Genomic DNA, 15,626 nt, shown 5'->3' with positions numbered 1-15,626 from the left:
TTTCAAAAACTGTTGTTTTCTGGTGTTCTGCCCCATCCCCTTCCGCTCCTGGCCCCGTTCACTTCCTCTGAGTGATCTTAGCCATCCCATAGTGACAACAAACGTGAACTGTGCTTGATTTCCTCATCTTTCAGTTTGATTACATCTGGATGTCTGCACGTTGATGCCCTTCCAGCATCTCAGATTCGCCATGTCCAATCTCCCAGCATTCCTTCCAAACCCGCTCCTCCTTCTCTGGTCCTCATTTCTGAACAACACGCAGACGCCCAAGCCTACCCTCTGGGTGCCATCCACTAGGCACCTCCTCCCTCTAAACCTCCACATTTAGTCTATCACCAAGCTCTGCCACTGACACCTTATTAAAGTTGTTTATAAGTTTTCCTCATCACACCCACAACTTCTGTCTAAATTCAGGCCCTGGTCCCCTCTGGCAAGGATGCTGACAACAGTCTCCTATCTGATCTCTTTGCCTCCATTCTTCCCCTAAAACAGTTGTTTTCTACTCTTCACCTTGAGCGATCTTTGGAAAATGCAGTCCTATTGAGGGGAGCTTGTAGAAATGTAAGAAAATCAAATTTGACTCTCCTGAGTGAAAGTGGAAGGAAGGTGCTTCCGAGGTGGTCAGAACTTGGATAACAGGTGGACCTTTTCTGTCGTGCTAAAGCACTAGGTTTTCATTCTGAGGAGAGTAAAACTATTGGAAGACTTATTCTAGAGAGCAACATGGCAGAAGTGGATGTTTACAATGCAGTGAGGCGTGGGTTAGATGGTAAAGCTAATGCCAAAGAGACCAGTTATGGCCTATCCCAGCAATCAAGGCAAGAAATAATGAATTCCTAATGAGAATAGGAAAAAAAGGGAGGTGGATTCAGAGATGTATAGAAGGTAGAAAGGATACAGGGGTGGAGTTACGGATGACTCTCAGAATTTTACTGGCTTTTGGAGGAGAAACAGGCTTCCTGGGAAGGGTTGAGATGTTTAGTTCTCAGACAAGACAGCTCTGGGGAGGACAGGTAGGTATATATCCAGGAACGGAATGAGTGGGTTTTTGCATAGGAGAAGGATTTGGTTGATTATCCAGCATCTGTCTTGCTTCGTTTTCAGGTAACCTTGCGTTAGGGGTTTCTGACAGTGTCTGCTGTTTCTACTGCTTTCCACGTTTCCCTTGGGCAGGGGTGACAGACATATTTCAGTTGCCCTGGTAACTCTGATTGATTGGTGCGGTCTGTCTGGGGTGCCGTGCTGGACTTATCTGGGATGAAGGCTGCTGTGATTGATTGGGGATGTCTGCTTTGGGCATGGATGTAGGAAGTGGTGACAAAAGTATCATACTTCACCTTCTCTATCTATCCTGAAGTTTGTTGTGAGGGGCGGAATCAGAACAGTAATATTGTCAATCTCTTCAAAGGGTTTCATGGCCTCTAGAAGCTAATTTAAACACCACATAAATAATGTGAATATGTGAGATGCAAGTCATAAAACTCTGAAGCTCAGAGTGAAAGGACATTTGATTTCCAGAGGGGAAGACAGGTTGAAGCTTGTGATCTTTATCCGTGAAACATGGACCTGGGTCTCCTGTGACACAGAAGAGTGAAGAAAACCTTAGGCTGGAAGGATGATGTGTGTTGGGGAAGACAGCCTTTTTAGTGACATAAACATGTCAGCTTATTTCCTTTTTGTTCTACATGGACTTACCAGTAATAGAGCAAGAAGCAGAAGTTGGGCAGAGTCACCGTCAGCTGAAGCCACCTCCAGTGCGGAAGTCTGTATGCCACCCCAGCAAGTACCAGGAGCCCAACGGTGAAGGCCACTTGGTAAAAAATCCCCACTGTTCTCCGATAGCTCAGCCCGACAAACTCTGTAACTGCAGAGAGACCCTAAACGGTCAGTGCAAGTCAGTCCAACAGTGGGTTGGCCATCCAGCTATGGGGAAACCAGAATGCCAACCTCAGAAAAGTAGTCCAAATTCTAGAATTTTCTACACAGCTCTCTGAAAATTTTAAAATGTCTTTGGGGACTATTTTGTTATAATTATTGCTGTTGTGTTAAGTAATGTAAAATCTTATAATCCCACATTACATGGGGTGAAGGTCCTGCCAACATGAGCAAACCATCTGATTTACAGAATAATCTCAAGGGCAAATGCAATTGTATTTCAGATACATGCAAAATTTTGATTTAGGGCAAAAAAAGCAGTGATAATTCAAGATGAGTAAGTGAAACACTGAATTTAGATTGTAGATGGTTTTCATGTAAATGAACAGCTCGATATAACTTGTTCTCTTCCACGAGTTAAACATTTTCTTGGCAATCCGGTTAATATGTGTAAATGTGTATAAAAACCTAGTGACAGGTTTCCAGGCTGAATGGAGATGGTTAGTACTGGCTTGCAAAAGCTGATTTAAAAACTAGCTTGCAAAATTTCTGAGAATAACAAATTTTGCAAGCTGGTTTTTAACCCATTGGTAACTTAAAATCAGTAGTGGTGAGAGTATTCACAACTTAGAAACTGGAAAACACTATGAATGAGGGCTTTTTATTTGCCAAGAGCTGGCTTATTGGCATAACACTGCACATGGCATAATAATCAGCCTTCTCCATCCCATGACTACGTCAGGACAGATGCATGCAGTCTGTGGTACACGGATTCAGAAAATAGTCATTTCGCTATCACAGACACTAGAATTGAGATTCCAGATATTCAATGAACCACAGAGTTTTTGCCTTAAATGTCTGGAAATCATGTTAAAGACTTCAGTGATCTGCAAGCCAAATAGAAATGCACTCTAAAATTATTTCTATAAATTACTGTGAATTATCCAAAAGTATTTAAAAAGAGAGTTAAGGGAAATTATGTACATGCTCAATAAATAGAAAAGTCTGTCTTTTAAAGTGGTTGGAGTCACAGGTGAGGTCTGGGGGTGGCAGGTAGACAGAGGGGGCGTGGCAGGTACACTTCAGGATATTCAGAAGGACTGGAGAGACGTTAATGGGAGAAAGCTAAGATTCAAATTTATACAATCAAACTCTATATATTTCTACAAGTCATGTGTTCTAGAAACCAAAGTTCTCATCGGATAACTGCGTACATGAATTCCTTTGTTGTCCAGACATAGATCAGGTGACTACCCCGGCAGGCACGTGGGAGTGTTAAGCACCATCTCCTCTTTATCTCACAGGACTCCACAGATTAAATTTACCAGGTAATATTTTAATATTTTAAGCACATATATGCTAGTTCTCTCGTGTGAAATGAGCGATTTGCTAATATTATTTCAATTTCAGTGTCTTTTTCCCTTTGTATGATGCTATTAGAATGTGGCCGAAGGGAAGGTAAGGATGGAGTAAATTCTCAACATCTAATTATGGTGGGAATTCTTCTTAATAACTATTTTAAAGATGCCGTGCTGGCATAATTCAAAATCCTCCTGTAATCCATGGAGCTTAAGCGTAACTCTGATTCCTAACAAGTAGGATGTCAGCGATACTCCTGGTCCTATAAATGGCTAGCTGAGGGGCTGAGACTGACCACAGCACCTGCATCCTCAGTCTCCTTGCATATAAATTGAAGATCACTGTGGTTTCTAGATTGAATATATTCAAAGTTATCAAGTCCCTTATAAATCTAACATATTTCTCATCATTGAATTTTCTCTTTGTTATAGCCTGGTAGCCTGGACTTTTCTCTCTATGTAACTCCCCAGGGTACAGAAAACAAAAATTCCTGAAGTGTTACATGAGAATTTGGAAGGCATGATGTTTACCCTCATTTCTGCTTCATTGTTTTCTTTACAAGAGGAATGCAAAATGAGTTGACTGAAAAGAATTTAGAAATTCTTCTGATACAGAAAAAAGAAATCAACATTGTCTCGAAGCTCAGTCCATTTTTCTGGGCAGCTGCCCCCCCCCCCCCCGCCCCCGACTGACTATATTTTTGCAGCAATGTCCCTTTCGCCCCAAGGCTGCAATCGCAAGCGTTCTTACTCAGGATGTAGCCTATTAACCAGCCTGCCTTGCTGACCAGTCCTTGGATCAAGCGAAAAATTAGCATCCACGTGTAGGTCGGGGAAACGGCCATGAGCACTCCAGACGCCGCGTTTATGAGGATTGTAATCAAGAGACAGAGCTTACGGCCAAACCTGCCAGGAGAAAACGAAGAAAGGGAACAGAATGAGATCAGATTCATGAGGCTGTAGAAAGTTCACGGAAGTTACGGAAATCTAAAGTGGAGGCTAACTCCGAATCATGGAGGCTCAGGAGGTACGGATTGACACCCACCAAGAGAGCCCCTGACTTCAGGTCAGTCCCGCCAGGACTTTTCATCAGGGCGCTGGCGTGTACACTGGAAGCACAATGACCCCATTCACCCCAGGCTAGAGCCCCTCTCAGATCCACACCGTGGAGGGTGCGCAGGGAGGGGGCCATTCCTCAGGCCACCAGTGATGAATGCCCCCGGGGCCCGTCTGGGGCTTCCGTCATCACTTGAGCCGGGTCTTTGCACCAACAGTCTCAGCAAACTGCCCACCTGGGAGCATTTGCTTTAGGAAAAACAGCTTCTTTGTTCTTTTTCTCTTTGGAGACGATTCCACTGGCTGGCCGCCCCCTGGATGGATTTAACCAGTCTCTGGTGCATGCACATTCATGTGGCTTAAGATTTTATGGCCTGAGATTTTTTTAAAACATTTTTATTATTTTTTGGGGGGGTGGGTAACTGGGTTTATTTACTTGTTTATTTGTTTTAATGGAGGTACTGAGGATTGAATACAGGACCTCTTGCATGATAAGCATGGGCTCTACCACTGAGCTATCCCCTCTCCCCTATAAACAACAAAACTCAGTGTTCAATAGGCTTCCCCATCTATTTGCAGCACCACTTTTGGACTCTGGTATTTGCCTGTCTCCGTGGAGACGGTCTGTTGTGTGGCACTGTCATCGCTTCCCATGTGGCCGTCCCACAGGGCCTTTGCTCTGGAGGACCCTAGCAGGCTAGCTTCCACGTGTTATTTGAGGGCCTTGGGTTTCATCAGTTTAGGGACCAGGAGAGGGTCTCAGAACACAGAGTAGCGGAAAACTTGGGATGCTGCGTTTAACCACCTTACCGCTTACTGTGATGTCAGGCGAGTTATTCCACCTTTCTCAGCTTCTTCATCTGGAGAAGACCTATCTGACCCAGCTGATCAGAGAATTCAGCGTGGTAACACATGTAAAAAGCTCGGCACGCAGCTCTCCCTCCTCCCTCCCTTCGCAGCGCTGGCTCCCAGAAAGCTGACTTGAGATTCAGTCTCTTACTTTCACATTTCATCATGTCCTCCTGGTTTTGTTCCAAACGATGCCCTAATCAGCTGTCAGAGGATATTTGAAAAACTCTTCGTAGAAAGCAGTATTTTATTTAATCTTTGTTTATTCACTTCAAACTGGATGTCCCTAGGGTACCCACATCATTAGAAGTGGACATTCAGTGCGGCTTTTTTTTCCTGGTGGAGATGCTGGGGATTGAACCTGGGGCCTCATACAGTGGACATTTCTTAATTGCTGCTCTTCTTTTAGGCAAGTATGTTCTAGTGACCATTTCAACACCAATTGACCATTTGAAAATAATCCTCAGCGTTAATAATTACTTGAGACTATTAATGCTTTAAATATGAAATTTAAAGATCAAGCAGTCTCATTAATTATTAATGTAAACTGCTAAGCTTCTTAAAACTCTGTTTTGACCACACCATTTCTTAAGTCTCAGTTAACAGTTCCCTTTTGTAAATATATAACCCCTCGACATTTCATCCCCAGCCTTCTAGAGTCACGTCTCAGCATGACATTTTAGGCTTTCTTCCCACTTCCTCCTTCCTGAACCCCTTCCTTTGCCCTCAAAGACTTCATAAGTATTTGCTCAAGTAATAATTGTACAAATTCTGAAGTTGACTCAGGCATACTATGAAGTACCACAACCATGCTTCCACAGACGGACAGAATCCTGCGGCTGACAAGAGGGAACACTCACCATCTGAAACTTGGAGCACGGAAACCTTCAGAAAACCAAACCTACGAATGCAGGAAAACTTCACTAGGGAGCAAGTTCCACATAAGGGCACAGCGCTATTAAAACAATAAGGCAGGGCCGGAAGAAATTCTGGATTGCTGGGGAGGTGGTTTGAGACACCTCCCCTCCTTCCTCCCCTCTCATAACAGAACTTAAGGCGTTAAATGGAAAGCAGGTAACACAGGAGACTGAGTGGACTCCAGTACTACGGGCTTCAAAGTCCTTCAGCTGCTTGTTACCAGGAATGTGGCCTAGGGCTATTAGCATCACCTATGAGTCGTTAGAAATGCAGACTCTCAGGCCCACTCCAGACCCACTGGTTCTGAATCACAATTCTAGCAAATTCCCCAAGTGGTTAATGTGCACATTAACTTGGGGGAAGCACTGATTTCATTTCACTGAGCCCCAGTCTCCTCTACATCTGGAGGGTAATAGAGGCTCCTTTTCAAGGCAGTTAGGATCCTAAATGAAATCTAACACGGAGTGGTCCCCAGGACAACAACTGGCACATGGTAGGTAGGGAGGTAGGGGAGGGCTTGCCCTGGAAGAGCTCACAGGGTTGGGTAAGTTTGACTGCGACCCCCTGGGACTTGGACGCTGCTTCGATCTAGCTCCGCCGTGAATGCTGGGCAGAGCGGTGCTGGCGCTCGAGAGCTGATGGACAGACTTTCAGAAAATTCGTGAGCTGACTGTTAAACACAGCCGTGATTAAAAATGAAATTTTACACTTACAATAAAGTTATATTAAGATCAAGTGTGATAAATAGGCAAAATTTATCTCTTCCATTATTTTACTGTGTTTGACCATTATCTATGCTTGTGAGGTTTTTTACGTCTATTTGATGTATTTGTGTGGTGGACATACCACATAATGGTGTGTATTTCTAGCCAACTCTGTGTTCAGTGATCTCGGGGAACTTGGTAGCTTGAAATGGACCACTGTGGGGTATTTACACCACAGAGGTCACCAAACGCTACAAACTGGGGCTTTTTTCTTCAGAGAGTCAGCTGTTAAACATTCATAAGCCTGCCACTGAATATAGCGTTTACTATTACTGATCATTAAGTAAAAAACCTGAAATGTGAGGGATTCCTTTTTTGGTGTCAGGTGATGCAAAATCATTCTTTGGGAGGTTTGAGTGATGAAGCAAATTAGACATTGTATAAAAGGTTTAATTTAAAATTCTTTAGCATACACCCTCCCTCTCTCCCTTTTATCTGTCCTTCCTTCCATTTGCAAAACTGACCTTCATCAAGTTGATTTGGTGTAAGACTCAGTCTTCTTACTTACAACCTGCTCATAATGTTCTCCTGGTTTTCATCGAAAAGACACCTTAATCAGCTGTTAGATCATATTTTTAAAATTCCTCATAGCAGACAATCTATTTTATTTCATGTTGGTTTAATCTATAGCATAAAATGGGTTTTCACGTGATTCTTGCCCCATTGTGTAAACTTCACAATGGTTCAAAGCTAAGCATTAAATCTGCAAAAGATAAAGTGCCCCTTTTTGACCCCTGTTGTCTTCCCCAACACACATATACAAATAGAAGAAAAGGGGCCAACAACCAACAAGACTCCGACAGTTTAAGGAAAAGAACTAGAAGGACACACACAGCTTCGGGGGGAAGAATAGGGAGTGATCAGCTTCACACAGGAGATTTCAACAGTAAGAGCAGAATAATGAGGTCATCTAAGACGGTGGGTAACTGGGGGTTGTAAGTCAGGAATGCGCTGTCAGTGGAGAATTAGAACCAGTCTCCTACTCTTTGAGTGGGATGAGAATAATTAACTCATTTATTTAACCAGCTGGGAGGTTCAGGCATCTATTCGCTCACTTCCGTCGAGTTGAGCATTAGTCTCTGCACTTTAACAGGGAAGGAGGAAGAGGAGAGGGAAGGAGGAAGAGGAGAGGGAGGCCGGGGCCAGCGGGGCTGGACAGGCACACACTGGAGCAGGGCCGACTCTGACTGCACCTTGTTGGTGTGTCTCCTGACCTCAGGGGTCATCTCCAAACCACTGTCCTCAGCTCCGTGGAATAAAGGGAAAAGCGAATGACCTTCCTCTTCACCTTGCAAGCCTCTTCGCACTCAGTCCCAGGAAGAGCCTTTGAACAGAGGCTGAGCAGACAGTTACAGAAGTCATGTGATGCCTGGGGCTGTCTTGTGACCCTGAGCTTCAATGGTCATCTTCCCTCCCCCTGGAGGCCACAAGGGGCCCTGGCCATGAAAATTCAGATGCCTCTGGAGGTGTGATCGACTAAATCATCCTTATTAATTTTTAACACATTTGCAGGTTTTAATCCAGACTGACAACAGAGTATCATCAGAGAAAATGTTCTGTCCCCATTTAATATGAAACTCACAGGTTTGGGTTTTTCTGGATCAAAGGTATAGTTGAGGACAGTGACAAGCATAAAGTAAATTTTCTTTACGATTTATTGCAGAATTAAATATGGATAGTCACAGTTTATAATAAAGTATAAGATTATACATTCATGATATAGTTAGAAAGCACTTTCTTACTAGGTGACTAATGATTAAAGAGAGTGGTACTGTCCAAAATATTGCACATAGTGCCTGGCACATGGAAAACGCTCAGTAAACAATCGATAATGTGACTATGAATATTAAATAATTAGCCCAGAAGGCCAAATTATCTAAGGCGCATATCAAGAATAAAGCCAATTTTCCCGTTCCTTTCCGTTTTGGGGACTCTTAAAAATATCTAATTGGTCATCAGCAGAGTAAAGATGCATGCTATGAGGAACTCTCAGCACAGTGAATCTGAGATTGCAAAAAGATGGATAAATAAAGGGCATAGGACTAGCTGAATTAGTACAAGTCACTGAAAACTAGGTCGTGGAGACACGGACACATCCGAGAGGGCCATTTGCTGTACACTCCACTTGGAGAGGTCTTTCCCCATCTCTCTGCGGGGACATGACATTACAGAAGCGGATATTTACCTCTGCCAGTGGGGACACCTTGTTTCTCTTTCACCAAATTATATCCAAGGTTCTGTCCATATAATTACATCCGGCTCCAGCACCCCAGCTGAGGAATCCTGCAGTCCCACAGGCTAAGGCTAGAACAACAGGGAGGGTCTACACCGGTCCAGGTACAGCAGATGCAAGCGGAGGACCAGAGGGAGCTCAGAGGCCCTGAAGAAGCATGGCCAGGCAGATGGCTAGGAGGCCAAAGAATGAATTGGGAATTACAAAGGGGATCAAAGCATCTATGACTCTTCCTTCTAACCCTAAGCGTCTGGGTGACCCACAGGGAAATGCTGCTGCCTGGCACCGAAACATCCCTCTACGACCCCAGAGAATTCAAAATAAAGACATTGGTCATGCTTATGGAAGCAGCAGCAGAACACTAAGACTGTCACGACAGTCACATTAAGCCAGGAAAGTGTGGTCTGTGTGCTCTGGGAAAGGATGGTATTTGAGCAGGGGCAGGTGAATCCAAGTTCCTCCCACGGACTGTTTAAATTCCCCCACATCTGCGCTGCACCTACCTGTCTGCTATGTAGCCGATACACATAGAACCGACAAAAAATCCCACATTCACAGCTGACTGAAACAGGTCCAGCATCCAGGAGTTGCCGCACACTAGGTTAAACTGCGAGATGGGAAAGAAAACAGAACCCTGTCAGGCATGACTCAGCCCGGAGACTCAGCAGACAGTCCTTGTGCTGAACTGACGAGGCTGCAGGGCATCACAGTGTTCTCTTGCTTATACGCACTCTCTTCACACAACCGAAAGATCTGTCCACAGCCTTCTTAGCATCCCGTCTGGCGCTATGTTGTCAGGCTAAACTCTGTTTAGCTGAAACTGGGTAATTACTCCATCTGTGGACACTTCCCTTTCTACACAAAGTCAAATAGGTGTGCAGACACGATACAAGTGTTGCTCCGAGGAAGCTGGGCTGTTTGGTGCCTTTAGATTAGGAGCAACTTGCTGATGGCTGTTCTGTTTGCTGTCATTTGGAACAAGAGGCCGTGTTGAAGGAGGCACAGGTGCTGGCCTGGAGGTCAGGAGATCTGGTTTCTAGGGCTAACAACTAACTTTCTCACTCTGTGGTCTTGGGCAAAACTTTTCTCTGCTCTGGACCTCAGCTTTCTCATCTCTGTATGAACAGGCGAGATCAGCCACGCTGTAAAGCCTCTTAAAGTTGTATAGGGTTAAACCACATTTCATGGAACTACCAGACCACTTTAGAGCCTTAAAGAAGGCCCCTCTACCTAAACACCTGTTCATACAGAGCATCTTCACATTATCCCAGAAGTCCTTTTAATTAAGCCAGACAACTGGCTTTCTTTGTCTTTGCAGAATCACTTCACCCCCCTCCCCCCATTTTGCTTTGCTTCCAATAAAAACAAGTGTCTATTTTTTTCCATTTACTGAAAAAACATTTCACAATTAGATGTTAAAGCCAAGTATAGATTTTAATAAAACAGTAGTATCATAGCATAAACTCCTCCCCCAAGTGGTTTGATATGGACACTTGGAGCAAGTGAAAGAGAGAAAATTAGGCACCGAGAGACAATTACGGCAGTACGGCACGGTTCAGGGACGCTCTGTGAGCTGTCAGGCATCCACCTGTGTGACGGCAGAGTGGGGAAGGGCGGATAGGGCTTCCAGAAGAAGAGGAGACGTGACAATTTCCCCTTTCCTGGCGTTATTTCCAGGAAGTCTGATATGCTTGTTTCCTACCACTGAGACTTGCGTAAACTACAACCATCACTGTCCGAATTTGATGGAATTTAACCTACTCATAGTCCAGACAAGTAAAAGGCTGCATGCTTTGGTTGGAAAGTAGGATTTTGTAAGATACTTTGAGCTCAAGGAGCACGTCTGGGCCTCCCTGGGATCTTCCCTAAGAAAAGCCGCGCTCTTTGCCTTCCCATCCCTCTTAAGTCCCACGCTCACTCACCTCGGTCACGATGGAGGAGCCGGGCGTGTCGTACACCCAGCCGTGCTGACAGGGGCCCAGCGGCAGGTGGCTCCGGTTGGCGGCCAGGCCGGCCAGCGGGTCCACGCAGCCAAGGGCGCTCTGGTTCCAGTCCACCTCGTAGCGGAGGCACTGCTGTGGGAAGGCCTGGCCCGCCGGCCCCGGGCCTGGCACCGTGTAGTTCAGCTCCTCCTCCAGGCTCCAGCCACATCGCCGGCTCAGCTCGGCCACGCCAGGGCTCCGGCAGCGATGGTCCGGGATGAAGCCCAGGAAGACGATGCCCACGTAGATGGGGGTGAACGCGGCAGACAGCAGCGCTAGGAAGAAAAACGTTTGTTTCTGGAAAAAGTTGAACTCCCCTATGTGCTCTAGGATGTCATCCACTCTCGGCATTCTTCCCCAGGCAGGAGGAGCCCTGATGCTTTTCCCTGCGCTGTTGCAAAGGCCAATGAGGCAGGCAGCGGCCGGCTCAGCACGACTCTCGGCCAAAAGTCAAAGGGTGAGCATTAGTATTCTTTAGAAGGCGACCAGCCTTTGGTCCAGAACTCTGTGGGCCGGGCTAGCTTCCAGCTGTGCGGGGTGCATCCGGCTGCTCTCCTGAAACTCCCCAGCACTCACAGGGCGAGGCGTGTTTACTGCAGTGTCGCTCCTTGAGTTTGTTGCTGCCTCGTGCGGCCCCACAAACAATCCCTCCTCTGTACCGCCCGGTGAGAAACCCGAGCGCTTTCACATATCACGAACCTGTTAATCTTTCTCTAGTAAACTGAGTGTCCAGGAAATTAATATATTCCCATCTCACCCACACAGCCAACCTTTTCTCCAAGGTTGCAGGGAAACGCACGCGATTTTGGCCTTGCTCGCCGGGTGCGCGGTGAATCACAGTCTCCGGCCAGAGACGGGAGGTGCTTTGCAAATTCTATCACTGGGCTCATTCTCCAAACAGCAGCAAGTGCACTCAGGATACCTGCTGTGGCTTGTTTTGATTTTTCCCGGACTTTCTAATTCTCCCCTTTGAAGAATGACAATCTGGCATTCTTGTCTTTGAACCCTGAGACCCCTTGACCCACTTGTGAGGCAAGAATGCAATGTTCTCCACACATCTAGGTCAAGTGTGAACACAGGCAGGAGTGTTTTCATTCTGCTGTCTTTTTGTCCTAGATATTTCTTCCTGTGGTCAGGGGGGCCTCTTTAGGATGGTGCTGGGTGCATCTGAATGCAAGGGAAACAGGCAAACATCTTTCCTGGTAGGGAGAGGATCCTCACTGCCGTGGGCAGCTGCTACGCCAGGAAGGTGGCCAGTTGATATATCTGCATATTAAAATACCAGAAATTTCTTGAATCCAGTCTTTCTTGCTTGTTTGCTTTCTTGCTTTCATTCTTTCTTCCTCTCTTTTTTTTTCTTTCTTGCTCTTTCTTTCTTTCTCCTTCTGGGTTCTGTTTTTCTGAGGGTATAACAGCGTGGGTCTAAGAGGAGTGACCCTCAGATGTCCTCCCCACTGCAGCTGCAAACTTCTTGTTTTCTTAAAAAAGCAAGAACCAGGGCACCTGTGGAGACCCTGTCAACCTCTTCTGCACCTTTGTTGGGCTCCCAGAGAGGCTCTGCCTGATGGCGACTCTGCCCCAGCCAGCTCCGGTTTGAGTGAGTGGGTTCAGACTTGGTAGAACCAAGAGCTAGGGGTAATGTTTCTGGCACAAAGTTATAGTTCCAAAGCTCATCCAGGCAGTTATACCCACTGACTACTCAAGGGGACAAAACAAGAGAACTAGATTAAGTTGCTGGTTGTCCTGTGACTGGCCACGGCCAAGGGTAGGCTGTGATGAGTAGGTAATAAACAGTCACTGACTGAAAACACCAACCCGGAAAGCTGTGCTTTGTTCTGCGCCATTTTGGATAACGGATAAGGGGAAGGATTTCTGGAGAGATGAGTCTGGACCTGCGTTCTAGTTCTTTGCTCAGGACCCCTTCAGAGGCAGAAAGATTTTTCAAATAAAGATGAAAAGTCATTAATAACATAAAGGGCAGATAAATAATGCCAACCAGCAAAAGGTAAGGCAAAGTTAGACCAAAAAAAATGCACCTTTAGCCTCCGCTTCCAGGAAAAGGAGGCGCTATCCATCTTCCAGGAAGAAATTGACTTTTCCTCATTCTTCCTGCTCAGCACAACTCAGAACCCTGGACACTGTATATAAAACAATCGCCAGGAGGCTCTGAACAGTGGGGAGAAGGCAGCCTGGGTAGGGACCTCTGGGCCCAAGGAGTGACATGGTGGTGAATTTTTCTTGTCATACAAGCCAGTCTGGGCGCTGGAGAAGCAGCAAGCCAGAAAAACTAGTAGTCCCAACATAATACCATCAAAAGCCACAACAGAAGCCTGCTCTCTCTAGGTTCCCAGAAATATGTTGCAGCCTTTCCATGACACCTGTGGACTTCTCATTCCTCTTTTCCTCTAAGTTTTTTTTTTTAATCTGTCTTTTGTTAGCCACAAATCATCATTGTCTCTTAATCCCCAAACTCTGTGAAACAAAACACTGCTTTAAGAGGTGCTGTCTGCAGTTCTGCAGTGTGATTTAATCATCTGAATAAGGGTGCTGAACACCCTGGACAACATCCCCCAGTTGGGAACAACCGGCAGGGAACAGCTGTCACCTGGGCAAATGCGTGGATCCTTCGACAAGATTCTCGACACACAGCCACTCAACCTCGGAGCCTGCCAGCCTCACTGCCTGTCATTTCCGATTTCCATCTTCTATAAACACCAGTGCCTGTCCATCTGCTCTCTACCTACTGGCCCAGTTCTCACCTCCAGAGCCACCAGAACAAGGCTCCTTCCTCTTCGAGGTGACACCCCATCACACAACAGAGATTTGTGCATCGCCATGGCTGATGCAGGGAGACTGAGACGGTCTATGGTTTCTCCCAGCAGTCAAGCATGGCCAGCTGTGGCTTTGGTCTTACTGCCCAACCTCCACCTCCAGCCTCTTCTCTGACCCCAGGTGCTGATGGCAGAACCCAGAGGAGGACCAGCAGGTGTCACTGCCTGTGGCAGATAGCTTGATGGGGAGGAGCAGAGGAAAGAAGGAAGCTTGTATCTGCTGAGGGTGTGCTCTGCTGCAGGTGGCCTTTGAGGAGCCACGTCAGCATCACTTCTCTCCTGTAAGCCAGAGACCATCCCTGTGGGGCAGATGTGAGTGCTCCTATTTTACAAAAGAGGATTCTGAGGGTCAGAGTAGTTTCGAGACTTCCTTAGCGTTAGCCAGCCAGTTAAGGACGAGTCAGATCCGAAGCAAGGGTGTCCCCACACCTCCCAGCCTTCTGTCACTCACTGGATGTGATGTGGGAAAGAGTGGGTTAAAAAGTGATCAAGGTCCTTAAACTCGACTCCAATCCCAGGGACCCAGAGGTGGTCCTGACTGCCTTCTAACTAGGAAATGGTACGAACACCTGCACCCTGGATTTGACTCTTAGACACGGTCCATTTCAAGACACCAGATCTTCATACTGAGAGCAAGAGGGCACCAGGTGAGAGGCAAGGAGGGCTTCGTTTGCCAAGGAGAAATGATGTTGAAATTCCCTGGGAATTACTTACTGTGAATGATCAGATAAGGAGGAGGCAAGACCTCAGATCACTTACAGCAATTGGTTGCCAGTGACTTGACACTTTCCCAGTGACACAGCACATAAGCAAAGCCCACAGTATGACTACCATAAACCCAGCCTCCTGAGGTGACAGACTGACGCCCTGCAAAGCCACGTAGGCAGTGAGCAGGAGAAAACACAGAGTGGGAGGGAACGGAGTGAAGGGGCTAACGCCACACCTACAACTTGAGTCTGGTCCCCTGTGCACTACCACTTCCTCGTGGGGGTGCTTGCACACTCAGAGGTGTGACAAGAGGCTAATCCGATCCAATGCTGAACAATCATTTAATCCACATAATCGGATAATTCACTGTAATGAGTTTTGGAAGTATTCCTCAATCTTTTATCAGGTTCATTGCTAATGTAATTAAACATTACCCCCAGACGCCATCTTCCAGAAACACCGAGGAAGGTCGGCTGTGCCCAAGCTGACTGAGCTCTCCCCACTAGAGGACAGGTGGGCAGTTAGGACTGAGTCCACCCCGTGACAAGCCAGTGTTTAGGTGGTAGGTATGAGATGCAGTGAGAAGGCACGACGCGGCCTCAGTCAGTGCTGCCCCTTAGGGAAGGTAGAGTCCACTTGAGAGCAGGATGACTGAGAAAGGATTGTCTTGAGGTGACGTGGGTTGTGTTCTCCAGGCGCCTCATTGGGGAATGGCAGCAGGCTGTGCGGGACCAGGAGGGGAGAGCCCACACCGCTGGACTGCGCCCAGCCTTGCCCTAGAGCATCCGTGTCCCCTGGGCTGGCTCCTACCTCGCAAATTGGTGACTGTATCCGAGACAGAAAGCCAATGAGCAGGAACAGTCAGGATCCCCAGCGCAGTGGCTCACACCGCTAGTCCCAACCACAAGATACTCTTCTCCCTTCTCCCCCCTCCCGCCTCCCCCGTCCCCTCCCCAGCCTGCACGTGTCTCTGCCCTCTTCACTGCGCTGCTGCCCCTCTGCAGACACTGGCCGTGGTGGCAGGAGACCTGCCTTGACCTAAGATCGTGGAG

At 46.7% G+C, this 15,626-nt stretch overlaps 1 protein-coding gene across 2 annotated transcripts in view; it reads right to left on the bottom strand.

The window, feature by feature from the left end:
- SLC22A2 (solute carrier family 22 member 2) overlaps positions 1–11,830 on the bottom strand; it is a 32,162-nt gene extending 20,332 nt beyond the window's left edge. The window contains exons 1-4 of one of the 2 annotated variants that reach the window (XM_045524585.2): positions 10,976–11,830; positions 9,557–9,660; positions 3,985–4,139; positions 1,696–1,864 (exon numbers count right to left, since the gene is read on the bottom strand). In XM_045524585.2, the coding sequence (XP_045380541.2) occupies positions 1,696–1,864; positions 3,985–4,139; positions 9,557–9,660; positions 10,976–11,386 (839 nt within the window). In that variant the 5' untranslated portion in view covers positions 11,387–11,830. The remainder of the gene's footprint in view (positions 1–1,695; positions 1,865–3,984; positions 4,140–9,556; positions 9,661–10,975) is intronic. The other variant, XM_010965779.3, reaches the window with a different exon arrangement.
- Positions 11,831–15,626: the final 3,796 nt, after the last annotated feature.

Source organism: Camelus bactrianus, chromosome 8 (genome assembly GCF_048773025.1).
Source record: "Camelus bactrianus isolate YW-2024 breed Bactrian camel chromosome 8, ASM4877302v1, whole genome shotgun sequence".
Taxonomy (NCBI): Eukaryota; Metazoa; Chordata; class Mammalia; order Artiodactyla; family Camelidae; genus Camelus; species Camelus bactrianus.
This window is presented reverse-complemented; position numbering and strand designations above follow the sequence as displayed.